This window comes from Oncorhynchus clarkii, chromosome 6 (genome assembly GCF_045791955.1).
Source record: "Oncorhynchus clarkii lewisi isolate Uvic-CL-2024 chromosome 6, UVic_Ocla_1.0, whole genome shotgun sequence".
Taxonomy (NCBI): domain Eukaryota; kingdom Metazoa; phylum Chordata; class Actinopteri; order Salmoniformes; family Salmonidae; genus Oncorhynchus; species Oncorhynchus clarkii.
Genome location: NC_092152.1, coordinates 73,601,127 through 73,614,361, shown reverse-complemented (window position 1 = coordinate 73,614,361; position 13,235 = coordinate 73,601,127). Strand labels below are relative to the sequence as shown.

Here is a 13,235-nt window from a genome sequence, read left to right as displayed (position 1 = left end):
ATTGCTACATCCATTTTTGACTTTTAAATAGATGATATACAGTGCCTTCAGAAAGTATTCATACCCTTGACTTATTCCACATTTTGTTGTGTTACAGCCTGAATTCAAAATGGAATACCTTTTTTTTCTTTCTCTCACCCATCTACACACAATACCCTATAATGACAAAGTGAAAACATGTTTTCCAGAAATATCTAATTTACATCAGTATTCACACCCCTGAGCCAATACTTTGTAGAAGCGCCTTCGGCGTCAAATACAGTCTTGGGTATGTCTATCAGCTTTTCACATCTGGATTTGGGGATTTTCTCCCATTCTTCCTTTAAGATTTTCTCAAGCTCTGTTAAGTTAGATGGGGAGTGGCAGTGAACAGCAATCTTCAAGTCTTTCCACATATTTTCAATGGGATTCAAGTCTGGGCTTTGGCTGGGACACTGAAGGACTTTCACATTCTTGTTCTGAAGCCATTCCAGTGTTGGTTTGGCTGTATGCTCGGGGTCATTGTCCTGTTGGAATGTAAATCTTTGCCCCAGTCTAAGGTTGTTTGCACTCTGAAGCAGGTTCTCATCAAGGATTTACCTGTATTTGGCTCCATTCATTGTTCCCTCTATCCTTACCAGTCTCCCAATCCCTGCCGCTGAAAAGCATCCCCATAGCATGATGCTGCCACCACCATGTTCGACGGGTCAAGAGCTGCGCCTGGTTTTCTCCAAAAGTATATTTTTGCATTCAGGCCAAAGAGTTACATTTTTGTCTTATCAGACCACAGAATATTTTGCCTTTCACATGCCTTTTCGCAAACTCCAGGCGTGCTGTCATGTGCCTTTTTCTCAGGAGTGGCTTCTGTCTCTCCCATAATGTGCTGTAGAGACTCCATGACCAAGGTCCTTCCTGCCCAGTTGCTCAGTTTGGTCAGAGGGACAGCTCTAGGCAAAGTCTGGGTAGTTCCATATTTTTTCCCCAGATGTATGCCTCATCACAATTCTATCTCAGAGATCTAAGGACAGTTCCTTGGACATCATGGTATAGTTTCTGCTCTGATATGTACTGTCAGCTGTCGGACCTTATATAGACAGGTGTGTTTCTTTCTAAACCATGCCCAAACAATTGAAATGGCCACAGATAGACTCCAGTCATGTTGTAGCGACACTTCAAAGATGATCAAAGGAAATCGGAATGAACCTGAGCTCAATTTGGAGTGTCATAGCAGAGGGGTGTGAATAATTACTCTATATGAATGAGATATTTCTGTATTTCATTGTCAATAAATTTGCAAACATTTCTGAAAGCATGTTTTCACTTAGTCATTTTTTTTCACCTTTATTTAACCAGGTAGGCTAGTTGAGAACAAGTTCTCATTTACAACTGGCCAAGATATAGTAAAGCAGTGCGAGACAAGCAACAACACAGAGTTACACATGGAATAAACAAACATACAGTCAATAATACAATAATACAATAAAAAAAAGTCTATATACAGTGTGCGCAAATTAGGTAGGATAAGGGAGGTAAGGCAATAAATAGGCCATAGTGGAGAAATAATTACAATATAGCAATTAAACACTTGAGTGATAGATGTGCAGAAGATGAATGTGCAAGTAGAGATACTGTGGTGCAAGGGAGCAAAATAAATAAATAACAGTATGGGGATGAGGTAGTTGGATGGGCTATTTACTGATGGGCTGTGTACAGGTACAGTGATCTGTGAGCTGCTCTGACAGCTGGTGCTTAAAGTTAGTAAGAGAGATATGAGTCTCCAGCTTCAGTCATTTTTGCAGTTCGTTCCAGTCATTGGCACCAGAGAACTGGAAGGAAAGGCGGCCATAGTAGGAATTGACTTTGGGGGTGACCAGTGAAATATACCTGCTGGAGCGCGTGCTACGCGTGGGTGCTGCAATGGTGACCAGTGAGCTGAGATAAGGCAGGGCTTTACTTAGCAAATAATTATAGATGACCTGGAGCCAGTGGGTTAGGCGACGAATATGAAGCGAGGGCCAGCCAACAACAATTATGGGGTGTTGTGTGTAGATGGGTAAGAAAAACATCTATTTAATCCATTTTGAATTCAGGCGGTAACAAAACAAAATGTGTAATAAGTCAAGGGGTATGAATACATTCTGAATGCACATCGATTTTTGAAGAATATACAGTACCAGTCAAAAGTTTGGACATACCTACTCCTTCAATGGTTTTTCTTAATTCTTTGTTATTTTCTACATTGTATAATAATAATGAAGACATCAAAACTATGACATAACACATATGGAATCATGTAGTAACCAAAAAAGTGTTAAACGAATCAAAATATATTTAATATTTTTCAAAGTAGCCACCCTTGGCATTCTCTCAACCAGCTTCACCAGGAATGCTTTTCCAACAGTCTTGAAGGAGTTCCCACATATGCTGAGCACTTGTTGTCTGTTTTTCCTTCACTCTGCGGTCCAACTCATCCCAAACCATTTCAATTGGTTTGAGTTTGGGTGATTGTGGAGGCCGTCATCTGATGCAGCACTCCATCACTCTCCTTCTTGGTCAAATAGCCCTTACACAGCCTGGAGGTGTGTTGGGTCATTGGCCTGTTGAAAAACAAATGATAGTCACACTAAGCGCAAATCAGATGGGATGGCATATCGCTGCAGAATGCTGTGGTAGCCATGCTGGTTAAGTGTGCCTTGAATTCTAAATAAATCACAGACAGTGTCACCAGCAAAGCACCCCAACGCCATCACACCTCCTCCTCTATACTTCACGGTGGCAACCACACATGCGGTGATCATCCGTTGACCATCCGTTCACCTACTCTGCGTCTCACAAAGACACGCCGGTTGGAACCAAAAATCTCAAATTTTTACTCATCAGACCAAAAGACAGATTTTCACCAGTCTAAAGTCCAATGCTCGTGTTTCTTGGTGTCCTTTAGTAGTGTTTTCTTTACAGAAAATTGACAATGAAGACCTGATTCACGCAGTCTCCTCTGAAGAGTTGATGTTGAGATGTGTCTGTTACTTGAACTATGTGAAGCATTTATTTGGGCTTCAATTTCTGACACTGGTAATCTCTGATGAACTTATCCTCTGCACTGACCTTCATGTCTTAAAGTAATGATGGACTGTCATTTCGCTTTTCTTTTTTCAGCTGTTCTTGCCATAATATGGACGTGGTTGGGTGCCTGTTTTGTTATTGTTTGAACTGCAGATTGCTCCTTTAAATCAACCTGTACACCACAGCTGTACTTTAGCTCTACCAAACACAGCCCCCACATCAGTAGGTCAGGGCGGAAACATGGGGAGACATAGCAGATTGGCCCAGTCATATTGGATGTCTACTGAGTTGAGATGAGGTTGGAGATCTGATCGGTGATTTAGCTTAGACTCCCCTTGCTTAACTACCAGGCATTTTAAATGAGAAAAGGCCTTACAGCTCACAGATGTTCATAGAACGGAGAGACAGACTGCCTCATATAGTTACTAAATAAAAAAGTCTGCTGTGCGGGGGTGTCAAGTAATGAAATCAAATGCATGGATTTAGGTAGCTGCATAAGTAGGAAGTTAATGCACGTACCCAGGCACGCACACACACACACATGCGTGCACACACACCCTCAGTATACAGTATATAGGTTATTATATGGGTTGTTGTGGCCCTTAGAGTTCCCCTGCTGTGCCCCCTCGGCCCTCAGACCAGGTCTGGGCTGGGGGTAGAGATCAGCAGAGGCCCCCTGCCCTGCCTTTATCCTGGGCCCTTTTAGAGGGCAGAGAGCCCCCTTCTCCTCTCCTCCACAACCCCACAGCCATCTGTGACGTCAGCCATGCCTGCCCTGCCTCCTCTCTGCTCTGCGTTCTGCTCCACCAAGGACATCTGTCTGTAAGCGTCTGGGGGGCTGCGATGCGAGCAGCTAGTCCCCCAGGCCAGGGGGTAGAAGCCTTTGTTACCAAGCGAACTGCACAGATAGAAAACGTCAGGTTGGACATCGTGGCTTATGGAACTGACTCCTCTGTGTATGTGGGGTTTATCTGATTGCTGTCTGTCTGAAGAACGATCTCTCTCTAGCTGTCTGCCTTTCCCTGTTTCAGACATTTTTGCATCATGTAGAGAACATGGACATCGTGTTCTTTCCTTGTGAGGAGACAAAGAACTGTGCATTGGTTTTTATGTGGGTTTGACACTTGAAGGGCTGATTTTTTTGTGAAACATTTAGGGCATAGCCCTGACTGAGTTTTTTACTACTGTAGATTATTCAGAAAAAGGAACAACCAAGTAAATAAGCATGGGAAAACCTCAGCCAACAAATGGGACAGAATTGGCCTACAAATGACAAACATATCCACTCTTCTGATATTGACTGTTTCTTCACTTTACTCAATCCATTTACTGAATACTTTTCCAGTTATGATGTTAAAGGTGTTAACATTGCTGTTTGTGTATTGAAACCAGACCTCTAGCTATAGGAAGTGTAGCCTGATTATTGGGCAAACACATTGATTGGAGATTCTATCGGGGGATTTTTGCATCACATCTAAGCAATGTTCTACTTCTCCTGACCTTTGTAAATAATTCGAGTTTACAAGACTCCTTCCCTGTTTCCAAAGGGCATGCGGGCAGACTGCAGGAACTGGTTTTTAAGAGACTTAGGGAGAACCAAATACTTAAGCGCAGACATTGATCGAACCTGGCAAATATATGTTTGTTGGTTATTGGTTATTTTATTCTATTGTTTTGAGCTGCAGACTCCAGTATTTCAGTGACCTTGGTGGTAGTCTAGTTGAGGCTTCTCATCCATAGGTTAGACGAGTCAATAATACACAGTACACAGGCCCCGCCCAGGGGTGTGTCCAAAAGGGCAACCTAGGCCTCTAAACGGCACTACGTTTGACCTGGTTAAATGGAGGGCATTATACAGGGAAACCGTAGTGCACTATATAGGGAATATGGTGCCAGTAAGGTCAAATCCATCCACACTTTAGTTTTGACCTGGACTCATAGTGCTCTGATCAAAAGCAGTGCACTGCGCTGTATAGGAAATAGTTTGTCATTTCAGATGCAGCCCAGGTTTGCAGTCATCTTATGTAGAGTTATAGAAGCACTATGGAAGCAGGCCTCAGATCAGATTGGAATCAGTCTCTTCTCCCAGCATCATTATGGCCTCATCCTCCAGTGAGGGGAAATGCAGACTGGAGGAGGGAGGGTTGGGGTTGAGGGAGGGTTGCAGATGGTGAAATGAGGTCTGCATTTATCATACAGTCATAAATCTGAATGGCAGAACAGGCAGGGTAGAACGCTGCAGGCTGTGTGAGCCCACGCCTGGTGCCAACTGCCAGGCAGGGTAGAGATGCATCCCAGCATCATGGTGCCATCAGAGAGATAGCAGGACCCAGACCCCTAACACACACATAGACACACAGACCCCAGCAGACCCAGTCCCTCTCTCTCTCCATGGAGGCAGCAGAATCCTTTGAGGTCAAGCCTTCAGAGCTTTCTGTGTGTGACCAAGCTTGACAGGGTTAACATTGATTGCAGTGTTCCATCTGATATCTGTACCCAAACTGTGTAATGGAAATCTCTAGCCATAATAGCTAGCTAGTTTATCCAGCTGTCTCCTTCCTTTCCACTGGATTTTCTCATTTGTATAATTCTGCCTTAATTCACACCCAAACACTCCCTGGAATCACTTCCTGAACCTGTCATCTGGTTACGTGTTTCTGGGTGTTTGGGAGCCGTGGTGGAACAGTGGTGGAACTGCTCCTCTCCTCAGGACCCCGTGTTGCTTCCAGCACACAGCCCTGTTACAGCACACAGCCCTGTTACAGCACACAGCCCTGTTACAGCACACAGCCCTGTTACAGCACACAGCCCTGTTACAGCACACAGCCCTGTTATATCACACAGCCCTGTTACAGCACACAGCCCTGTTACAGCACACAGCCCTGTTACAGCACACAGCCCTGTTATAGCACACAGCCCTGTTACAGCACACAGCCCTGTTACAGCACACAGCCCTGTTATAGCACACAGCCCTGTTATAGCACACAGCCCTGTTACAGCACACAGCCCTGTTACAGCACACAGCCCTGTTATAGCACACAGCCCTGTTATAGCACACAGCCCTGTTACAGCCCTGTTATAGCACACAGCCCTGTTACAGCCCTGTTATAGCACACAGCCCTGTTACAGCACACAGCCCTGTTACAGCACACAGCCCTGTTACAGCACACAGCCCTGTTACAGCACACAGCCCTGTTACAGCACACAGCCCTGTTATAGCACACAGCCCTGTTACAGCACACAGCCCTGTTATAGCACACAGCCCTGTTACAGCACACAGCCCTGTTACAGCACACAGCCCTGTTACAGCACACAGCCCTGTAAAACGGCTACAATACTTTAATGTGATGGAAAATGCACAGTAGCAGCAGTAAAGTTTGGGTGGATTTCTGTCTGGTTATTATTGCAGTTTTTCCTGTCTCCTAGTTTATCCTAGTTTATGTTGTCAGTGTGCTTAGAATTTTTCAACGGTTTTGCCTTGATAAATGTGAAGTGGCAACACCCTAAAGGGCATGCTTTGCCTGGGGCTTTTTAAGAATCAGAGACAACTGCATGCGCATTTTGGATCAGGTTTTTGTAAACCAATGCAACCTTTTATAGAGCACCATCTGAAAGCAACATTTCCCCTGATCAGACAACATGCACATACACACGTGCACACGCACAGTTTAAATACTTAAATTGAATCAACAAATCACATTACATCAAGAAGGATTCAAACATTTCAAAGGTATTGCATACAAGGATACAAAAAGCACCTTCTCCATACAGCTGGCTGCCCATAACAGCTGAAACAGAGCACCATCTGAAAGCAACATGACATTTCCCCTTATCAGACAACACGCATGCATGTACACACTCTCACACACACACATACACACACACGATCTTAGATAACATAAAAGAACATGAAAGACATGAAAGAACACATTGATTGTCTCTATTCACTTCGACCCAGGCCTCTCCCCCACTGGGCAGGCAGGCGTGGCTGTGACTGGAGTTGATAGGATAGGCACGTGGGTGTGGGGGAGAGGAGCTGACGCCCTCTGTGCTACCATGACCCCAGGCTCTCACACGTCCGCCCTGCCCCAGCCCCATGCAGCAGAAACGCCAGCTCCCAGCAACGCTCCCCTCCCTCCCCTCAGCCCTTCTCCCTCTCAGCCCCCAGGTCAGACAACGCTCCCCTCCCTCCCCTCAGCCCTTCTCCCTCTCAGCCCCCAGGTCAGACTTGACATTACCTCAGGCAGCGCCTCACCACTGTTTCCCCTTTACACATCACATACTGAAAAATCACAATGAGGCATGTGACCATGCAGCACCACTCACCACTCAGACTCACAGACATGAACGCTGCTAAACCCTGACAACATGCTGCCATTTTGTCTCTCTCTGAGTTTGGCGAGGGAGGGAGAGAGATGGGTAATTTACTGGAGGGATGGACATTAAAATGTAATTTCTCAGCAATAGACCTGTTCTGTGCGCACAGACATGCCTCTGTTACTGATGATGTCCATTGTGTTCATCCATTTATGATATGTAACACCTTAGTCTGCTTTGGCAGATGGGACAGAAATACATTTTCCCTGACAAGTCATTTTGGTCATGCCTTTACTACCAGCTGAGAGTTGGTCAAATAGTTACAGTTGGTTATGATAGAGGGTAGATGTACAATAGACCATTAGATCTAAACAACAAGTACAGTAAGATAACTACTAAATAGATAGTTATTCCCACACCTCACATTCCCACACCTCACCAATGTCTCTGAATCGTTACCCCCATGTAATCTGTTGACCCATGTAACTGAAGGTCATGCTGAGCTAGTAATGCTAAGCTAACGTGTGCCTGTTGCTTTGTCTCCCTCAGATGCAGCAACAGGAAATGGCCCTGGTGAGGCAACGAGACGCGAACCTGACCGCGCTAGCTGCCATCGGACCTCGGAAGAAACGCAAGATGGACTCGCCAGGGGCCACGCCGTCAGGGGCCGAGGTAAGACCGGAGCCCCCCTATAAAGTTTCCAACTGCTAGTTAGCTTCTGTCGTTAACTTTTACCTGCTGTAGGAGGACGAAATATATACCTACACAATCACTTCTGAAACAAAACTAACAAATAAAACAAACATTGTTCCATTTCCCTCTAAATTTTTTTTAATCCGCCCAGTCGCCCTGAAAACAAGTTTTAGGACCACACTGTTGAGATGCATGTCAATTGTAATTACTCACCAACCCCAGTAGGAGTACTAAGGTGTACATATTAGATGCCCAGAATGGGATGTTCACACTCAACAGGTTTACACACCCCGTGGACTGTTTCTCTTCTGTTTCTACTGAACATTGATGAATTGCATGGCCACATGCTCTGCAGTATTGGTATTCATTAGTCAAGAACCAGATGTTGGAGGGAATGAATGTGAGGTATTAAAACCCTCCTTTATCCCTGTAGTCTGATTGGCTCTGTGTTGTTGTCCTCATATTATTTAGGAAGAGTTCTATGGTGGGCCTGGTACACAGTGTGCAGGCCGTCCTCTCAACCATTACGTTGTCCTCATGCTTATTCGTCTATAAAGTGGATGAAGATGAGTCCTTCTGAAGTCTCCCTTTAGATTAGAGACATGAGCCAATACCAAGGTGCGAGGCAGAGAAATACAATCCCTAGAATGGAATCCCCATTCAAGTCAATGTTCTAGGGATTCTATTTCTATGAAGAGAGGGGTTTGGGAGCAGTTATGGTGGTTTGTTAGTTTGTTTATCAATTATCCAAGGATTGGAGTTGTTGTTTTGGGGGTATTATTGTTGTATTCTTAATACCAGACCTCCTTAACAGAAATAATCTGTTATACATTATCCCGGTTTGGGGCATGTATCTAATGCACCACATTGGAGACCTCAGTAAGCTAATACAGGGAAGATGATGGGAATATATCTCTGATACATGAACCAACATCCACATCGACAGGACCAGAGCATGTTGACTTACTCCCTTCTGACTAACTGTCTGTTGTTAATTATGTTTTTATAAAATACTAGTCTCCTGTTGAAAATGGTTCAAGAACAGCCCGATTATCACATTTCTCCAATACGAGTTTACACATTGTCATAAACACAGTTATTCTGTAACCAAAAATATTTTACATTCTCAGAGAAAGAAATGTTGACCTATTCAAACTCCCCTCGATATTCCCTGATTACTGATTCTGTGATTCTGTGAATATGATGAATAAAACATTTAAAAAATCTTCTGAATTTCTGAATGTCAATTGGTCATTTTAATAACCTGCTTGTTGGGTTGTATCTTCACATCATTCGCTTAGTTGCAATCTGCTGCAGAAAGAGCACATTAATGCACCCAGTATAAGAAGGCAGAAATAACTAAATAAAAGCATTACTTCTGGTCCTTGAGTGCAGTGCCAACCTCTTTCACTATGTTTTACCCTGATTGGTTAGCGAGCCCTCGACCCTCTGCTTTCTGCGGAAAAGAAACAAACTGCAACAATCCGGTTTATATACAGTATCTAACATAAACAGTCACACAAAATAAACATGAATATCCAGAGCTGTTTCTAATGTCCTGTCCCCGTTTAATTAGTGGGCTATAATTAACCCCCCCCCCCTCACCCCCCTCTACCCCTCTTCTGAGCGATTGCGAGAGGGGGAGGAGAAAGAGGGAGAAATCTTAACTTATTTTCACTTCATTTTCACCTCCTCACATTTCTTAATTTCACATGGGCTGGAAGCGCCAGCGGCGTTCTCTTTCCCTTCTCCAGAGCAAAGTGAATGTGACTTTTCTAAGGGGGTCACAGGATGCCTGCAGGCCCTGTGGGTGTTACTGGACTGTTGCCTGCTCTCAGCTTCACTGAGGGGCTTGTCATAGATTTCATCTCCACAGAAATGAGCCGGGGGCCCTGGCCAGGAGCAGGCAGCAGAGGCAGGCAGCATTATGAAGGAGTAGGGCCCACGCTGCCTGGCTGGCTGATTACTTCCCTCTGACATCGCATCCTGAGCTTTCCACATTAATCCCAGACAGACAAAGGCAGCCCTTCAGTGCTGCGCCAGAGCTCAAATTAGGAGAGGGAGGATAATGACCTTCTTGAGATCCTGTTCTCTGTTACTCCGTTCTGTTATAGTAGAGAGAGCTCCTGTTGAAACTAACAACCCCCCCCCCGTCTCTACCCCTTCCGACCACCCTTCCGCCGTGTTCCAACCGTGACACAATTCAGGTGACACAATTTCGGAACATGTTTTTTTTTCTACCTCCATTTGATGGTGGCTTGGCCAGAGCTCTGCTGTGCTGGAGCCTGGTTGCCTCGACTAGACTGCCAAAAGGTCTGAAACTGATAGCCAGTCAAGACTGGAGTGTCTGTCTCCAGCCTGATCTGGTCTGCAGGAGGGAACAAAGGGGGGCTTACAGGGCTCCGGAGGACGGATTAGTTACAGGGAGCCAATGGCAGGGCCTGTTCACAGGGGCAGAGAGACGAGGGCCGGCTGTGGCCCTGACTGTGGGTCACAGCACAGACACCGGTAGCACTGACCCCCCTACTACCCCCCAACAACCCCTGGCTGAGAAGGATGGCCTTTTGAAGTGCTCTACTAAGCCAATTCGAGGGCTAGAGAAGGATGAAGGAGGACTAGAGGAAGGAGGATGTGGAATGGAGAAGGACTGGTGAATAGAGGCTCTTTACCTTTACACCTTCTCAAACATCAGCCTACAGTATCAGCCCTGACATGACTAGCCTCCAGTAACTATGGGACATTTACAGCTAATGGGTTAGCCATGCATCCCAGCCTGGCAGACTGAGCAGGATCACTGTCCAGTCACCCAGACAAACACTGGATTATTCCATTTTCATTAGATTACTCCACTGTCACCATCACTATGTTATGGAGTCTCCTTCCTTTCACAAACGGAATAGTTTCAGAGCAGTAGTAATTCATTGTTTGTTTTTTGTGCATGAACTGCCCATGTTGTGGTTTTATCCCTTTTAAAAGAAGAATAGAAGGTTTAGTATTGTTGGGGAGAGTGTCAATGTAGGGTGAAATGTCAGAACTGTAATATTGGCCAATATCAGGGCACACTTTAGCTTTTAAATGTAAAGATCCCAGTGCCTCTACTATGATGGAACATATTGTAGTGTAAAACGTGCTGTGAGCTCTGAAACATCCTTGACACGTTTACGAGCACACAGTTATCATCATCTAGACAGTTGGGCCATTTATCACATCAAAGGAACAGCCTTGTTTGTTGACGTACAACAACAATGGCAGCTAAATTGCCCGGACTTGTACAGTACTGTATAACCACACTGTCAGACTCCTATCTGTCTCTCCCAGGCAGTGCTGGGTGGAAAAGGTACGGCAAGAAGAGATTTAATAGCAAGCAGACTATTTTTCCATTTCAATTCATTTCACCTTCTTACTTTGACAGTGTAGATCAGAAAAATGGAGTGAGGCAATAGAGCAAGAGGCAAAGAGAGAGAGAGGGGAAAAGCAGAAGGAAAACTGATGCCCTTTCCTACAGCTAAATTAACAGGAATCACGTGGAAAACAATCTGAGCCTCCAATGAAAGGGGAACCATTAAAATTAGCCCCGAGCTATGGACTGCACCCAATATCACTAAAGCTGCACTCACTACAGATGTGGAGGCTGGCTTACAGGCAAACTATGCTCTGTTCTATAGCTACAATTAAAATCAACCTCTCTGCCAAAAAATAGGAGAGGAGAAGAGGGGGAGAAAGGCAGACATGGAACATCAAAGACAGATTGAAATGTGTAGTCAGTAATAAGACTGGTCTCCAAGCCCTTGGGTTCTCCACGGTCCCCTTGTTAATGAGAAATTTTGACCTCTGGTTTGTAAGTTAAACTTGTAATCTCTGGTTAATGAAGTAAATCAATCCCAACTTGGAGTGTGCAGTTTCTCCCCTCCATCCTCCCCCCTTCCTTCTACCCTCCCCCTTACTCCCCCCTTACTCTCTTCCCTTCTTCTCCTCCTCTTCCTTCTCCTTCCCTCCCAACGCACTGCCTGGGAGTAAACGTCAGGTCTTCAGCCAGACAAACAGGAAAGAGAGGCAGAGAGGAGAACATCGTTCTGGGGGAGGAGGAGGGGACTGGGACTGGGCAGGCAGTCTGTCTGTTTGGTTAAGGCATGCAGGCCAGCTTCTTGGTTAGGGAGAGGGGACATCCACCTCATCCACCACTCCCTCCCTCCTCCCCTCCTCCTCCTCTCCTTTCCCCTGCCCATTCCATCCGTCCAGTGGGATTTCACTGAGAGCACAGTGGAAGAGGCTAAAGGCGTGCTCCTCTATTAACCCTCCTTAACATGTTGCTCAGGGGAGTAACTACTGTATTGCATCGGAGTGTTTTTCCCTTTGCTGTTACCATATGTATCATTTTTTTATTTTATTTTTTATTTCACCTTTATTTAACCAGGTAGGATAGTTGAGAACAAGTTCTCATTTACAACTGCGACCTGGCCAAGATAAAGCATAGCAGTGTGAACAGACAACAACACACAGTTACACATGGAGTAAACAATAAACAAGTCAATAATACAGTAGAAAAAAAGAGTCTATATACATTGTGTGCAAAAGGCATGAGGAGGTAGGCGAATAATTACAATTTTGCAGAAACACTGGAGTGATAAATGATCAGATGGTCATGTGCAGGTAGAGATACTGGTGTGCAAAAGAGCAGAAAAGTAAATCAATAAAACAGTATGGGGATGAGGTAGGTAAATTGGGTGGGCTATTTACCGATGGACTATGTACAGCTGCAGCGATCGGTTAGCTGCTCAGATAGCAGATGTTTAAAGTTGGTGAGGGAGATAAAAGTCTCCAACTTCAGCGATTTTTGCAATTCTGTCCAGTCACAGGCAGCAGAGAACTGGAAGGAAAGGCGGCCAAATGAGGTGTTGGCTTTAGGGATGATCAGTGAGATACACCTGCTGGAGCGCGTGCTACGGGTGGGTGTTGCCATCGTGACCAGTGAACTGAGATAAGGCGGAGCTTTACCTAGCATGGACTTGTAGATGACCTGGAGCCAGTGGGTCTGGCAACGAATATGTAGCGAGGGCCAGCCGACTAGAGCATACAGGTTGCAGTGGTGGGTGGTATAAGGTGCTTTAGTAACAAAACGGATGGCACTGTGATAAACTGAGATTGAGGGCATCTAGCTTAGATTGTAGGACTGCCGGGGTGTT

General features: G+C 45.2%; 1 protein-coding gene across 3 annotated transcripts in view; it reads left to right on the top strand.

The window, feature by feature from the left end:
* Nucleotides 1–13,235, top strand: part of LOC139411592 (transcription initiation factor TFIID subunit 4-like) — a 116,026-nt gene that overhangs the window by 72,038 nt on the left and 30,753 nt on the right. For all 3 annotated transcript variants that reach the window (XM_071158151.1, XM_071158152.1, XM_071158150.1), the window contains one exon: nt 7,909–8,031. In XM_071158151.1, the coding sequence (XP_071014252.1) occupies nt 7,909–8,031 (123 nt within the window). The remainder of the gene's footprint in view (nt 1–7,908; nt 8,032–13,235) is intronic.